This window comes from Dasypus novemcinctus, chromosome 14, assembly GCF_030445035.2.
Source record: "Dasypus novemcinctus isolate mDasNov1 chromosome 14, mDasNov1.1.hap2, whole genome shotgun sequence".
Classification (NCBI taxonomy): domain Eukaryota; kingdom Metazoa; phylum Chordata; class Mammalia; order Cingulata; family Dasypodidae; genus Dasypus; species Dasypus novemcinctus.
The window spans coordinates 28,981,021-28,995,391 of NC_080686.1; the positions used below are offsets into that span (position 1 = coordinate 28,981,021).

Consider the following 14,371-nt stretch of genomic DNA (forward strand, 5'->3'; position numbering starts at 1 on the left):
ATCTGACAATTGATAGGAAATTAAAATTGGAAATTTGTTTTGTCTTACACTTGTTCAATGTCTCTTATATAAGGTTACTTATAGAAATTTCTATTTAAACATTAATTTGGGCATCGTAGTTGATGTTTAACAAGTTTATTAAAAACACAGTACTTTCTTAAGGTACTTTATGATTAAAGTTGAGCGTTGCCATCGTTAACTTTTCCACTGGGTCATGGTGCATATGGATGGTGCCGCTAAACCAGAGTGCAGTATAATTACAGAGTTGGAGCTTCTGGTGAAACCATGTTAATGAAGCATTGAAAAGCCAAGCAGTTCACAAAGCATTTAACATTTTTAATTCTTCTCAACTGCCTTAGGATGTTTAGTATTTGGTTTGGTTTGGTTTTTAGGCTTTCTCGATTTAGCAGTGGGATTCAGCTCTGGCCCTGTAAAAAGTTCTCTCGGGTTTTTTTTTTGCAAGGCCCTTGTTTACTATTAAAAACCATTTAAATATAGTGTTTGACTCTGAAAATACTTTTAAGAAAGCAGAGTAGCATTTTAAAGAATTCGGAGTGGAAACAGGATACCCTTGTTCTGTCCTTTTGCCTGAGCCTTCAATGGGAAAAATAGGAACTTTAGAAAATACCCAAGGTCTTTACGGAGCAATTCAAAGCTGGATGGTGCGACTTTGCAGCTGGGGCAATTGTGGCTTTTACTCCTCGTGGAAAACGTTCCTGAGCCACTGAGAGGCTGAAGCTTGGCCAGATGACCGGAGTAGAGGGTGGTGATGGGGGGTGGCCAAGTGGGCGGGACGAGGCCAAGCGGCCGGCCTGGGATTGGCGGGAGCGGGGCCTCGGCGGAGGACCTGCGCAGCCATGGCCGCCGCCAGGGCTCGGGTCGCGCACCTGCTGAGGCAACTGCAGAGCGCAGCGTGAGTGCGGGGCCCGAGGGGGGGCGGGCAGGGGCCCCAGGGTGCCCACCGCGGCCCCTCGTCGTGCCGCACCCCGGAGGCGCCCCCGCCCTCCCTGGTGCATTCTTCCTGCGGCTACTTTGCAGAACTTCGGGCAGGGGCTGCCGCAGAGCGCGTCCACTGCGCGGGGCCCTGCGCCGGCCGTGACAGTGGGGTCACCGTGCGCGGTGGGGCAGGTTTGTTTTACCTGCGTGTTGTACCTTTAAGGAAACACAGGCCCAGAGAGAGCAGGATCTCACCCTCGGTTAGCTCGGGCAGTGGGGAGCTTGGCATGGTGACCAAATTTATTCGATCAACAGATATATTAGGTGTATATTATGTGCCAGAAGCTATTTGAAGTGGTGGGAACACAAAGGGCTCTGGGACGGCTCAAAGTCTGTGGAATCGGATGACAGAACAGGCGTAAAATGGCTCTGAGTGGAGCGCAGCGAACAGGGGTTGTAGAAGAGAAGGATGCGGACGCCCACTCCCCAGGCCTGCACAGGAAGAAAGGGCATTCATTTAAAAGACATGATTAAGTGATAAGGAAATTATGGAAGTCTGACTCCCCGTCCAGAAATGGCTGATAAATAGTAGCCACCTAATAAATGCTTGTTGAATGTGCAAATGCACCAGAAACCTAGAGATGGCAAAGAACTTGGAGTACCAGGATCTAAAAGTAGGTTAAGGGCTGGGCCTGCCTTCCTAGGAAGAGGTGAGGATGAAGAAGACAGAAAAAGACGATTAGCAAAAAATAGTCCACACCGACTGAACACCTACCATGTGTCAGCCCTGCCCTGCACACCCGTTCCATATGCTATTAATAGTAACTCATGGTTACAACAGTCCTATGAAATACTGCATTAATATCCTCATATTACAGATAAAGAAAGGCGAGGAGAAAAAGAATTTGCTTCACATTACATAGCTTAGCAAGTAGAACAGCCCTAATTTGAACCTAGACATTCTGGCTTCTCGGTCCTTCTCTGTCCTATGCTAAGGAATTTGCACTGTATTCTGTAGATACTGGAAAGCCATCGAAACAATATTTCTCACAGTGAAACACTAATACCTTGAGATATCCCGTGAAAAAAGAATCCCATAGCCAAACAAAGTTTGCAAGTCTGCCTACTGTTGTATTGCCCTTTGGGTGAATCAGGATATGCATGCACATCAATACATGGAAACCTTTGAGCAGTCCTGCAGAACAGAAAAGCTTGGCTACGTTTAAACTGTGTTAAACTTGGGTCCTCAGAATTCTTTTTTTAATCAAGCAACACCATTAATAGCTCTTGAAACCGGTAGCCCAGAACATAACTTTGGAATTGTTCCATGAGAAGCAAGTGTGGTGTGATTAAAATTGTTAGAAAGAGCATCCTGATGACAGTGCGGAGTGGAGAAGAAAGATAATTGTAGCGCTCCAGATAAATGATGGCCCAGGGCACCAAGGCAGAGGCAGTTGATTGAGGAGTGGATGTGAGAAATATGGAGGAGTTGGGTGGAATAACAGGTTTTGTATTGGTTGACTGCGGGGAGGGGGGGAGGGGGTTGAGGCAGAAGGAGGAGTTGGTGCTCCTGGCTCCAGCGTTGGGGTAAACAGTGGGGCTGTGTGCCAAACAGGGTCTATAGGGGTGTAAGCTTCAGAAGGAAAATGGTAACACGGGTCGTGGACGTTCTGTGAGTTAGATGTGCCCCGGGCCAGGTGAAGACCCCAAGTAGGTGGCTGATTGTATCGTTCTGGAACAAGAACAGCTTGGGAGCTCTCCCCAGCACTTAGGGGCAGTTGAAACCATGGGTGTGGAGGCAGTGGCCTTGGGAAATTGTAAACCTAGATGGTTAGAATTGTAAACCCTGAAGTCCCAGGGAGTAGTACTGTTAGTGCAGAGGTAAGCAAAACGGTGACTTGTTCTGCACGTTTTTCTTTTTTTAAAATGGCCAAATATTTTTAAGTTACTAGATGTCACATAAAAATCTTGAGAAATCAGGAAATGGAGTCCACATTTCTGTCTGGGGAAAAACCTGCTGGGGCTGAGGTGGCAGCTTGTCTCTTTCAGACAGGACTGCACCCCGGTTTCCTGATAGACCCCAACCCACAGCCTTCTGACACATCCACTGACACCAGCTCTTCTGTTTCCAATTGCACAACGCCTGCCCAGCCTCCTTGAGGTGTTTGAATTTGCAAACTATTTGCAGTTTAGAGATTGAATGGAGGGAAAGGAAACCGCATTAAAAGATCTAGAAACGGAACCAGAGAGGGGAGAGGGAGGTCTCAGTGCCTTTTAGGGGTACATCAGGGGACAAAACACACTAACATCCGGGACACCGTGGAACTTAGTATGAGCGTTGAGACCTGCGAGATTTCTTGGACAAACTGGGTTCTCCTGGAAACTGTTCGCACTTGGCGTTTTCTCCCGCGACCACTAGGTGGCAGCCGCCATTCATGGTACCTTTTAGGGTCGTCTCGGGCATCTTAATTCTCAGAATATTTAAGATCGTCACGCTCAAGTCCTTCGCTTTTCCTTCCTCCCCCATCTTCCGCCTTGGATGTTTTAACCCCAAATCTGAATCTTGGAGGTGGAGGAGGAAAGAGGTTATGGCACCCAAGTTACTGTATCTACTTGACCCCGCAGGGACAGGGTCCTCTGGGGAATAAAAAGAAACGCACTAGCTTTTCCTCCCCGGGGGGAAGGGAGGCCAGAGGAGGGACGGTCAAAAAACTGGAGACCACCTGGACGGAGAAGGGACACCGAAGCCAAGGGAGGGAGCAGCTCAAAAAAGGAGGACGCGGGGACTCGGTGGGCAAAGCTTGAGCCCAGAGAAGAGGGGATGGACCTGGGCGAGAAGGACGGGGTGGGCGCGGGGTGAGCGCGAGGCTTTCCCGGGGGCGCGGGCCCAGGGCCTGTGTGGAGAAAGATTAAACTCCTTGGAGACGTTCGGAAAATAGGAAGGATGTGCCCAGCAGAGGGGGCTGGGATGAGACGGGGAGCGCGGAGAGTTAACTCTGGAAGGGAGGGTCTCAGGGTAGTCTGGGTAACTCTTCCGTCCGGAGCATCTTCGGACCAGGACGCGACGTGCAGGGCTTCAAGGCTTCTTGTCTTTTGGTCTCCCGGTCTCACTCTACGTTTTTCTTTTTTTCCTTTCCTCAGATGCCAGTGCCCAACTCATTCTCATACTTACGCCCAAGGTAATACACGTTGAGTTTTTAAATCAGCCACAATCTCCATTTTGATAGTTGGCATTTTCATACCTTTAGGCCAAGGGTAAAGCAAGAAAATCAGTGCATGTAGAGAGGGAGGTTGACAAAATGGTTACCTTTTCACTTGAAATTCCTAATATGTAGTTCTAATTATATGGTGTTTGCTGGGTGGATGTCTGCTCCTGCCTACATGTTTGGTTAAAGTATGTAATCAGTGCTCTTTTACAATATTTGTCTATATTAAATAGATAGAATTATTTGCCAAAGCTGAAAACGGTGGCACGGGTAAGATTTTAAGATTGTCTCAGTTCATCAAACAGAGGAAGTTTTTTGAAGGTTTACATTTCACCAACGAAAGAGTCTAAGAACAGGTTGGTTCTTACAAGGAAAAACTTGTTGGGAAACGGACTTTGGTCCAGTGGTTAGGACGTCCATCTACCACATGGGAGGTCCGCGGTTCAAACCCGGGGCCTCCTCGACCCGTGTGGAGCTGGCCCATGCGCAGTGCTCATGCGCGCAAGGAGTGCCGTGCCACGCAGGGGTGTCCCCCGCGTGGGGGAGCCCCACGCGCAAGGAGTGCGCCCCGTGAGGAAAGCCTCCCAGCGTGAAAAGAAAGAGCAGCCTGCCCAGGAATGGCGCCGCCCACACTTCCCGTGCCGCTGAGGACAACAGAAGCGCTGAGGACAACAGAAGCGGACAAAGAAACAAGACGCAGCAAACAGACACCAAGAACAGACAAAGGGGGGGGGGGGGGGAGGAAATAAATAAATAAATAAATCTTTAAAAAAAAAAAGAAAAACTTGTTGACATCAATTTTTAAAATAGCATTCTATTCATTAATAATTAAAAGCAATGACCATAATTTTCAGATCCCACCAACTTCTTAATCCTTGACAAACTCCATTGTCACAGAGCAGCAGGAAGCCTATTGTAGCATTTCCGTGTCCTCAGAATGTCATCTGAATTACTGACACAAAAACTGATTTGAGCTCTAGGAAGAAAAGGTCACGTCTAAACAGCAAGGCGAGGGACTGGGGTGGGGGTGCCTGCCTGTACGGAATCCTAAGCAGAAACCTCAGGGGAGGTTGCTGGAGAGTAGAACAGGAAGATGAACTTTCTTGGTGGAGGGCTCCCCGTTGAGGACAAGCTAAGGGGCCTCCCAGACACTGGCCACCATCTACAAGGCCGGAGAAGCCTGATGGGTTCAAGGCTTTCTTGAACATGCGCCAAATTTTTGTCTTCAGCTCATTTCCTCCCATTCTGACTAGGTTTGAACAAAGTTCAGTAACTTCCTATTTGTGGGGAATTAAAATTAATATAATTTTGAGAAAGATAATCTCACTGTTTTCTAGGATAATCGATTTGTTTCTTTAAAGCCTGTAGGGACCAAAAATTTTTTTAATTTTGCCCTTGGGGAGTCAAAGGTAGATTGTTGTTGCATTGTGGTATCTTTTTATTTAAAAACTAGTAGTGAAAGTTGTTCTGTGGATATTTATTTATCTTATGACTGAGCAGGACTGATATGAATAAGTAGATTATATTTGTGTACTTGAGAAATGTAAATATCTTACTGTGATAAGTTATTTCTATGAAGAAAATTTTAATTGAAACAAATTATTCCAGTTGTTATAAGAAGTGAAAGCAGGACTCCAATCAAGGAATTTACTAATTGTTGTTCTCTAACAATAATCCAATTTTGCCCTTTAGTTTATAATATGTATTTGATTTTTATTACTGAGATTTAAGTAACAAAGACAGCCCTGGCCAAACCGTATAGACTCTAGGGGGTTTTGCACATTATGTTTTCAAAAATATACCAATTTCAATGGAGAAAAAAATTTTTTGTTGTTGGCTTTTTTTTTCTTCCCCTCCCCCACCCTGCTGTTTTTGCTGTGTCATTTGCATTGTGATCTTCTATATCTATTTCTCTTTTTGTCTTCTCATCTTTCTCCTCTAGGATTCGATCCAGGGGACCTCTGATATGGAGAGAGGTTCCCTGTCAGTTGTGCCACCTCAGTTCCTGGTCTCTGCTGCGCTTCACCTTGACTTTCACCCCTCATCTCTCTTTTGTTGCATCATCGTCTTGCTGGATGACTCACTTGCTCAGGCACTCAGTTCTCCACACAGGCACTGGCTCACCGTGCGGGCAGTCGGCTCACCACACGGGCACTGGCTCACCGTGCGGGCAGTCAGCTCACCACACGGGCACTGGCTCACCGTGCAGGCACTCAGCTCTCCACACAGACACTAGCTCACCGTGCGGGCACTCGGCTCACCACACGGGCATGCGCACAGGCGCTCAGTTCACCAGGCGGGCACTGAACTCACTGCGCGGCGCTCACATGGGCCTTCGGCTTGCCACACAGGCACTCACACGGGAGCTCAGCTCACCGCACAGACACTCAGCTCACCGCACAGACACTCAGCTCACCGTGCAGGCACTCACGTGGGCATCACGGCTCACCACGTGGGCGCTCAGCTCACCACGCAGGTACCCATGTGGGCACTCGGCTTGCTTTGCGGGCATTTGGCTCTCTGCATGGGCACTCGGCTCACCGTGTGGGCACTTGCCTCACCACACGGACAGTCAGCTCGCCATGCAGGCACTGACTCACCTCGCAAGCCTGCTTTCTCTTCTTTTTCACCCAGGGGCCCCAGGGATCAAACCCAGGTCCTCCCACGTGGTAGGCAAGGCCCTATCACTTGAGCCACATTTGCTTCCTGGAGAAAAAAATTTTAAATAACTTTTTTTTTTCCCCACGAAATCGGTATCAACTGAGCATTACATTATACCTTTAATATGCAGATTTTAAGTTTAATTTGTTGTGCAACAACAAAACCTGAAAAACATATTTTAAGATAAGGCTTCAAGGAAATTCTTATGGTCACCATTGGAATACCAATATACTATCAAACAGCAATTTTTTTGCTTTATATTTGAGGCCTACTCTGATGATAATTTTTACATTTCTAGCTCCTGGACTTTCACCTTCTGGGAAAACAACAGATTATGCTTTTGAGGTAGATTTAATCAATCTATTTTTCCTTTGTTTTGTAAATGACCTGGGAAAATACAATTATTTTGCTAATACATTATTATTTCCCTTTAAATCTGTGATTAACTGATATTCCATAATCTTATTATTGATTGAACTGATCAGGCCTTATTTAGCAAAGCCCCTTGTTAGGATAATAGAATACAATTCATCCGATAATGTAAACCATGTCTAGAATACTGTCTGCTATATTGCATTAAAATATAACATCCCAGTTCTGCAAACTCTCCAACTCATATCTGTTATACATTGTCTTCTTTAGTTTTGTAAGGATAAGAATTCCAAAAGAGGTCAAAGTAATCTACTAAAACAGGAGAGAGTAAAGGAGCAATTAATTCTGATGAATTTTTATCATACTCTAATTATTTGTATCATTTGTTTAAACCTGTCTCCTGCCAGTCCAGGAGCCATCAGTTGAAAGGTCTAAAAATTAATGGAGTGAAGACAGCTTGGGATCTCTGAGGGCACAGAAACCCCCTTTAAAGGGTGCCACCTCCACCCAAGTGCTGCCATGTGGGACACAGGCCCAGTGTTGCCAGATTTCATTCAAGACAGATAGGAATCCAGACTGTCATGTTATTAAAATGTTATTAACCAATTAAAAAATGTTATTAACCAATTAAAAAAAAAGAAATTTAAACATAAAGTGGATCAAACAAAACTTCACCAGTTTAAAAGCTCTTCTCTCAGCTATGAAGTTTATGAGACCATGTCCCTCTCATTCATATTAATATTCCCAGAGCCTAGCACAGTGCCTGGAACATGGCAGACACTCAGTAGTGCTGGGTGGGTAAGGGTGGATGAATGAATGGATGGTTGGATGGATAATTGGATGGATGCATGAAGGGTGAAAAATATATGGAGGAGAAAACATTTACATTGGAAAAAAGAACATAAGAAATTTGAGGGGGAATTTCTATGTGGAGGTGAGAGAACAACTGACAGTGACTACTGTGTTTGGGAAAAGGTAAGTAATTTCAGTGTGAAGGGAGCCAAGGTCTCCTTTGAGAAGGGTGGTAGGTCTGAGGTTAGATCAGGGGTGACTTGGAAGACCACACTAAGGAGAATATACTTTATTCTCTGCACAGCAAGGAGCCATTTCAGGTTGTGTGGGTTTTTTTTTTTTTTCTTTTGGTTTTTATTTTTTTCCAGAAATGAAGTGACCAACTCTCTAATACATCCAAAACCTACATATTTTTTTTTTTCAGATGGCTGTTTCCAATATTAGATATGGTGCAGGAGTTACAAAAGAAGTGGGCATGGCAAGTATTGGAGTTTTCTACTGATATATATGCTAACACATTTTTTTAAAACGTGCTGACAGCAAGTCCTTTTTTTTTTTTAAGATTTATTTATTTCCTTATTCCTCCCCCCCCTCGCATTGTCTGCTCTCTGTGTCCATTCACTGTGTGTTCTTCTGTGTCTGTTGTATTCTCATTAGGCAGCTCTGGGAGCCAATCCTGGGACTTCCAGAGTGGGAGAGAGGCAGTCATTCTCTTGTGCCACCTCAGTTCCCTGGTCTGCTAAGTCTCTTATTGTCTGTCCTCTGTGTCTCTTTTTGTTGCATCATCTTGCTGCACCAGCTCTCCGCGTGGGCCAGCACTCCTGCGCAGGGCAGTATTCTGCTCAGGCCAGCACTCTGTGCAGGCCAGCACTCCGTGTGGGCCAGCTCACCACATGGGCCAGCTTGCCTTCATCAGGAGGCCCTGGGCATCGAACCCTGGACCTCTAATATGGTAGACAGGAGCCCAACTGCTTGAGCCACATTTGCTTCCCGAGTCCTTTATTTTTAAAGATGCTCAATGTTGAGTTTGTCATAAGAGCACATTTTAAAGTTCTAGTGCATTCAAACCTAACATTATTTTTGTGATTGCAGGACCTACAAAACATGAATGCTAAAAATGTTTGCTTGATGACAGATAAGAACCTCTCCCAGCTCCCTCCTGTGGAAGTAGTTATGAATTCCCTCATCAAGAATGGTATAAACTTCCAGGTTTATGATAACGTGAGGGTGGAGCCAACAGATTCCAGGTATTCTTGGGTGGTGGAGGTTCTTTAAGTGAAAGCCAACACATCGCGCTATTATTGAAAACTTACCCCAAACCTCACTGCAGAGCATGGCAATTTTGCTTCTGAAGACTATGACGTCATGTTTGTTCGTTTTCCCTTTTCCAAGCTTCAGGGAAGCTATCGAATTTGCCAAAAAGGGAGCTTTTGATGCATACGTTGCTGTGGGTGGCGGCTCCACCATTGACACCTGTAAAGCTGCTAACCTGTACGCATCCAGCCCTCACTCTGATTTCCTAGACTATGTCAATGCCCCCATTGGGAAAGGAAAGCCTGTGTCTGTACCTCTGAAGCCCCTGATTGCAGGTAACGACTCGACTCAAGAGTTTTTCCTTTTGCAACTGGCAAAAAGCCTTCAGAGAGATGTACACCAATAAATCTAGGGCATGTTTTCTAATGCTTTCCAATTTGCTCATTTCAGTGCTATAGTTTGTTTGAAAACCAATGCAGATAATAGTTCATTCATGTTTTAAGTTTCTGTGTGTTGCACAAATAAGTCAATTTGGGTCAACGGCAGGAAAGTTTGCAGATTTAAGCTATGATATCAATATTCGGGGAAAACAAAGATCATCATTTACATGCTATTAGCTCAGTCTGTGGGTAGGTTTGTCTTCTAGATCCCTCTCTGCTTTGTCCCATTTTGCCAGCCAGTGGCATTTAAAGGGAACATTGGCTGTTATTTTTCTCTGGCATTGACCCAACCCTTTCTTCCAGATGATGGCGCTTCAACTGACCTCAGGCTTTGTCTCTGGCTGAGACATGTGGCCTGCATGGCCTTGCTCTGGGGAACATCTGCTCCGTGGTTGCCCAGGGTACAGGCATGCAAATCCAAAACAGAACGGCTTGTCTGTTCCACCAGGAACCTTGGAACATTCCGGTCTTTTCTTCCCTCCCATCGTTAATAGCTGCTAGCATATTATGGCTTTCAAGTTTTATAGCTAACGTGGTCTATTTTAGTAACTGGGAACTATCCTCAGTTTAAAGTTTTGTTCTTTCTCTCTCCCTCTCTCTCTGCTATTGTGGAAGGGTCCTGTGATGGGGCACGAGCAGTTGATGGCAGATGAACCCTTTTGACAGGAATTAGGAATCCGCAGGGAGCAGCATAATTGATGTCTGGCAAGTGGAACTCTCTGGTGAAGCTGTGTCAGCATCACACAGAGAGGTGATTAGTAAAGTTTAGGAACTTGACAGAAACACAAAACCATGGAGCCCAGCAAAAGCAGGACGTTACTGTGCTTGCCGCCAGGAGGGAATAAAGATGTCTTTCAGAGACGGCAAATATGTGTTTCTCACAGGACAGGCCGAGCAGCCTGCATTTGAACGCCCCGTTGCAGCTGCTCATGCCGGGGTACTGGCGTGCCCAGGGTGCCAGCTGGGTCGGCAACGCCACCCTTTATTCTCCATCGTTGTCCCTTACTTTCCAAGGCTCAGTCGAGTATCTCCACTCACCTTTATTTAGATGCTTTATCATAATTAATATTATTTTGTTCAAGTTCCGACTACCTCAGGAACCGGCAGTGAAACTACTGGGGTTGCCATTTTTGACTATGAACACTTGAAAGTAAAAACTGGTAAGAACTTTGCCCATAAGTTTGGTTGGTTTTTGTTTTGTTTTGTTTTGTTTTTTTAACCCTTTCTCCTACCTTTTAGCTCCCACTATTCTTTAATCCTGATACTTAAAAGATAAAGAGTTTTGAAGTTACAGAAAGACTGCGTGCATTTGTACATTTTCTTTCTTTTTCCAAGTACATATAAAATATGAAGCAGCCAAGCAAACTTCCTTTGAGAATTACCTGTGGAAACATTGACATAACCATGAATCCCAACTGGCCATTTTTATGCCCATGTTAGTCACTATATATCAATGACAAATGGTTCTTTCCTTTCTCAGTCATCTTTTTTCACATTTTAAATCAACTTTATTGAGTTTTCATTTTTATACAATAAAATGTATACATTTTTTTTTAAACTTCCTCCTACATAACCACAATACCATTATTGCACCCAAGAAATGTAACATTGATACAATAAGAAAATGTATACATTTTAAGAATCTGGTTTGATGATTTGGACAAATATTACACCCCAATTGCTTTATGGAACATTCCCATCACCCCAATATTTCCCTCATGCTCCTTCCCAGTGGGTCCTCCCAGCCCCAGCCTTGGTGACCCCTGTTCTGCTTTCTCTGTCTGCTTAGTCATTTTGATCCTACCTTCTCAGACTTTCACTCTCAGCTAATATGGTAGAAATGTCCCGTTCCTTGACCCTGGCTCAGTATCCTTTTTCCAGGCCCTTGTATTGAGATAAAATTGATATTCAGCCATTACATTTATAGTAACTTCTCTTTTTAGAATTAAATTACATTATTCTTTGACATTGTGAAAGATAGTACTAATAACAGTGGCCAACATTTAAATTCTACCTTACAGTTTTTAAAAGACTTTCACATAGTATTATCTCCTCAATTCTTACAAGAACCTGTGAGGAATGAGACCTTGTACTATTACAATCCAATTCTGTAGATGAGGGAATGCAGAGTGGTGTGCTGGTAAAGCAGTTGTCTGGATTATAAAAATAATGAATCCATTTTCTAAAAAGCCCTGATTTGTAACACTTGCCAATTTCCATGGTATAAAAAAGCCTCCCTTGGCCGATGATGTCACCCAAGGTGGAATTGGAAAGGCATCTTAGTTTCTCAGGGCTGCCACAACAAAGTACCATAAAGTGAATGGCTTAAAAAAAATGAAAGAGAGCAGGGGTAGCTCAAGTGGTTGAGTGCCTGCTTCTCATGTTAGAGATCCCAGGTTCGATCCCCAGCATCTCCTAACAAACACACAAACAAAAACAACAACTCTCATTGGAGAGCAGACGTAGCTCAGTGGTTGAGTGCCTGCTTCCCATGTACAAGGTCCTAGGTTCAATCCCTGGCACCTCCTAAAAACAAATAAATAAAAATAAAAATCCATTGTCTCAGTTTTGGAGGCTAGAAATCCACCGTCTATGGGGGAGAGTCCTTCCTTGCCTCTTCCTGGCTTCCAGTCGTTTGCCAGTGATCTTTGGGCTTTCCTCTCTGCCTCCATCATCACATGGCCATTTTCTCTCTGTGTGTCTGTCTTGTTACTCAGCCTTCCCCTCTCCTTAGTCTGTGTCCAAATTTCCCCTTCCTATAAGGACAGCAATCATTTTGGACCAGGGCCCACTGAATCAAGCTTCTCCTTGGTTTCATGTAATTAATTCCATCTGAAAAGACTCTATTTCCAAATAGGTCACATTCTGAGGCTCTGGGGGTTAGGACCTCAACATGTTTATTTTGGGGGGACACAATTCATCCCCTAATACAGGGGTTCTTAACAAGGAATCAATGAGCTTAAATTTAAATTTTTAAAAAAAACACATTATTCTTGTGGGGTCGTGTTGGCGAGGGTGTGATACGTTTATTAAATAATACATAGTATAGTGTGAACTTAGTAAGGGGTCTGTGGTTTTCACCTGACTGGCAGAGGGGTCTGTGGAACAAAAAAGGTGAAGAACCCCTGCCCTAACAGAAGATGTGTGCACAGCTGGCAATTTAGAACCAAGAAGAACCAGCTCAGGACACAACCGAAAAACCTGTTTCTGACTCCGAATCTCTTCCCACCACTTCTCACTGCTCTCCTTACATGAGAATAAATCTTATCTCATACTCTTTTTTAAAGGATAATTTATTACCCTAAAGTTATTTAATTTTTGAAACGGTATGGATACCTTTAGCCTCCATTGAACATTCCTATGTTTCAGGCATTGCTTCGCGAGCCATCAAACCCACCCTGGGGCTGGTGGACCCTCTGCACACCCTCCACATGCCTGACCGGGTGGTTGCCAACAGTGGCTTTGATGTGCTTTGGTAGGTACCAGTGCCGCTGGAGGGACTTTTCCAGTACTTGAGTCTGTAGAGTGTTTTATTGCTCAAAACATTTGATAAGCATTCATTGATCAGTGCTCTACAACCGCCCTCCCTTCGACTGTAATTATTCCTTCTTAGATGAAAATATTGACGTCAGAAAGGTTCAGGGACTAGGTTAGCTCCTGTGTGAGCTGTGAGTCTGCTGGTCAAGGTGAACCACATCAGCTGCCGCTGAGACCACAGGAACACTAAAGGAGTGGTTTGGGCTGCTCTCAGAACCTCAACACACTGCCTTTCCTCCTACTACACGTCACCTAGAGAATGCCCAGGGCTGCCACAGCATGGGAGAGGGCAGGGTAGGGGTTGACATTTCTTCCCTGAGCACCAACTTGGGCATGCATGCTGTTGGCACTGAGCCCTGGGAGACAGAAACCTTTGTTTTGCTGATCGAGAAAACTAGGCCTGAGACATTGAGTCCCACAGCAGGTTCCCTTGACTTCAGCTGCTCTGTGCCAGTGGCTCTCTACTCAGTGACTCTACTCAGCACTTCCACTGCGGGCCAAGAGCCCGGGTGCCAGGCCCATTGTCCCAGCAGCCTCGCCAAGGTCCCCTTGGCCCTTCCCATTCAGTATGTCCCAAACCACCCTACTTCAACTGTTCACAGATGCACATTTTTTTCATATTTTAGCATCTCTAAGACAAAGACATCTAAAAATCTGCAATATGGCAGTATTTTTTTTCTTTCTCAGTGGCACATAAAAAATGGTTCATCTTACAAGGCATGGCATCTTCAATTCAATAAAAATTGGTAATTCTCTTAACACCCCCACCCCACATCCATAGCTTCTCTTCCGAAGTCCCTTAGTTCAGGGAGTAGGGACCTCTGTCCCTTCTCTCATACCCACGAACAGCCAGCAGATCCTATCTCTTCTCTTGATTTAATATCTCTCATGTTTGCCCTTCCTCTCAGTCTTCATTGCTGCTGCCTTGGTTCAAACCTGCTCCAGCTCTTTCCTCGACTGTTACAGTAGTCTATTAATTGGTTTCTTTGTTGTCATCCCGTAGTCCTTCCATCTGTTCTCCACACTGGGCTCAACAAGCTTCCATGCTGGCCTCAACAAGCAATAAAACCATCATACACACACACACACACACACCTCTACTTCAAAAGTGTTTCAGTGGCTTTCCATACCTACTGGCTGAAGGCCAAGCTCCTTTGTCCCTGGAATGTCCCC

The 14,371-nt window shown here is 44.9% G+C and overlaps 1 protein-coding gene across 7 annotated transcripts in view; it reads left to right on the forward strand.

Moving 5' to 3' along the window:
- Positions 1-754: 754 nt before the first annotated feature.
- The window catches only part of ADHFE1 (alcohol dehydrogenase iron containing 1), a 28,484-nt gene continuing 14,867 nt past the window's right edge, over positions 755-14,371 (forward strand). For 2 of the 7 annotated variants that reach the window (XR_011645633.1, XM_058275586.1), the window contains exons 1-6: positions 755-913; positions 8,392-8,445; positions 9,060-9,214; positions 9,360-9,556; positions 10,744-10,821; positions 13,031-13,136. Coding sequence is in view for 6 of the 7 variants with exons in the window: in XM_058275586.1 (XP_058131569.1) it covers positions 770-913; positions 8,392-8,445; positions 9,060-9,214; positions 9,360-9,556; positions 10,744-10,821; positions 13,031-13,136 (734 nt within the window). In the remaining variant the exon portion in view is untranslated. Of the gene's footprint in view, positions 914-4,077; positions 4,116-7,101; positions 7,149-8,391; positions 8,446-9,059; positions 9,215-9,359; positions 9,557-10,743; positions 10,822-13,030; positions 13,137-14,371 lie in introns of all 7 variants that reach the window. The other 5 variants (XM_058275587.2, XM_058275590.2, XM_058275589.2 and 2 more) reach the window with 5 other exon arrangements.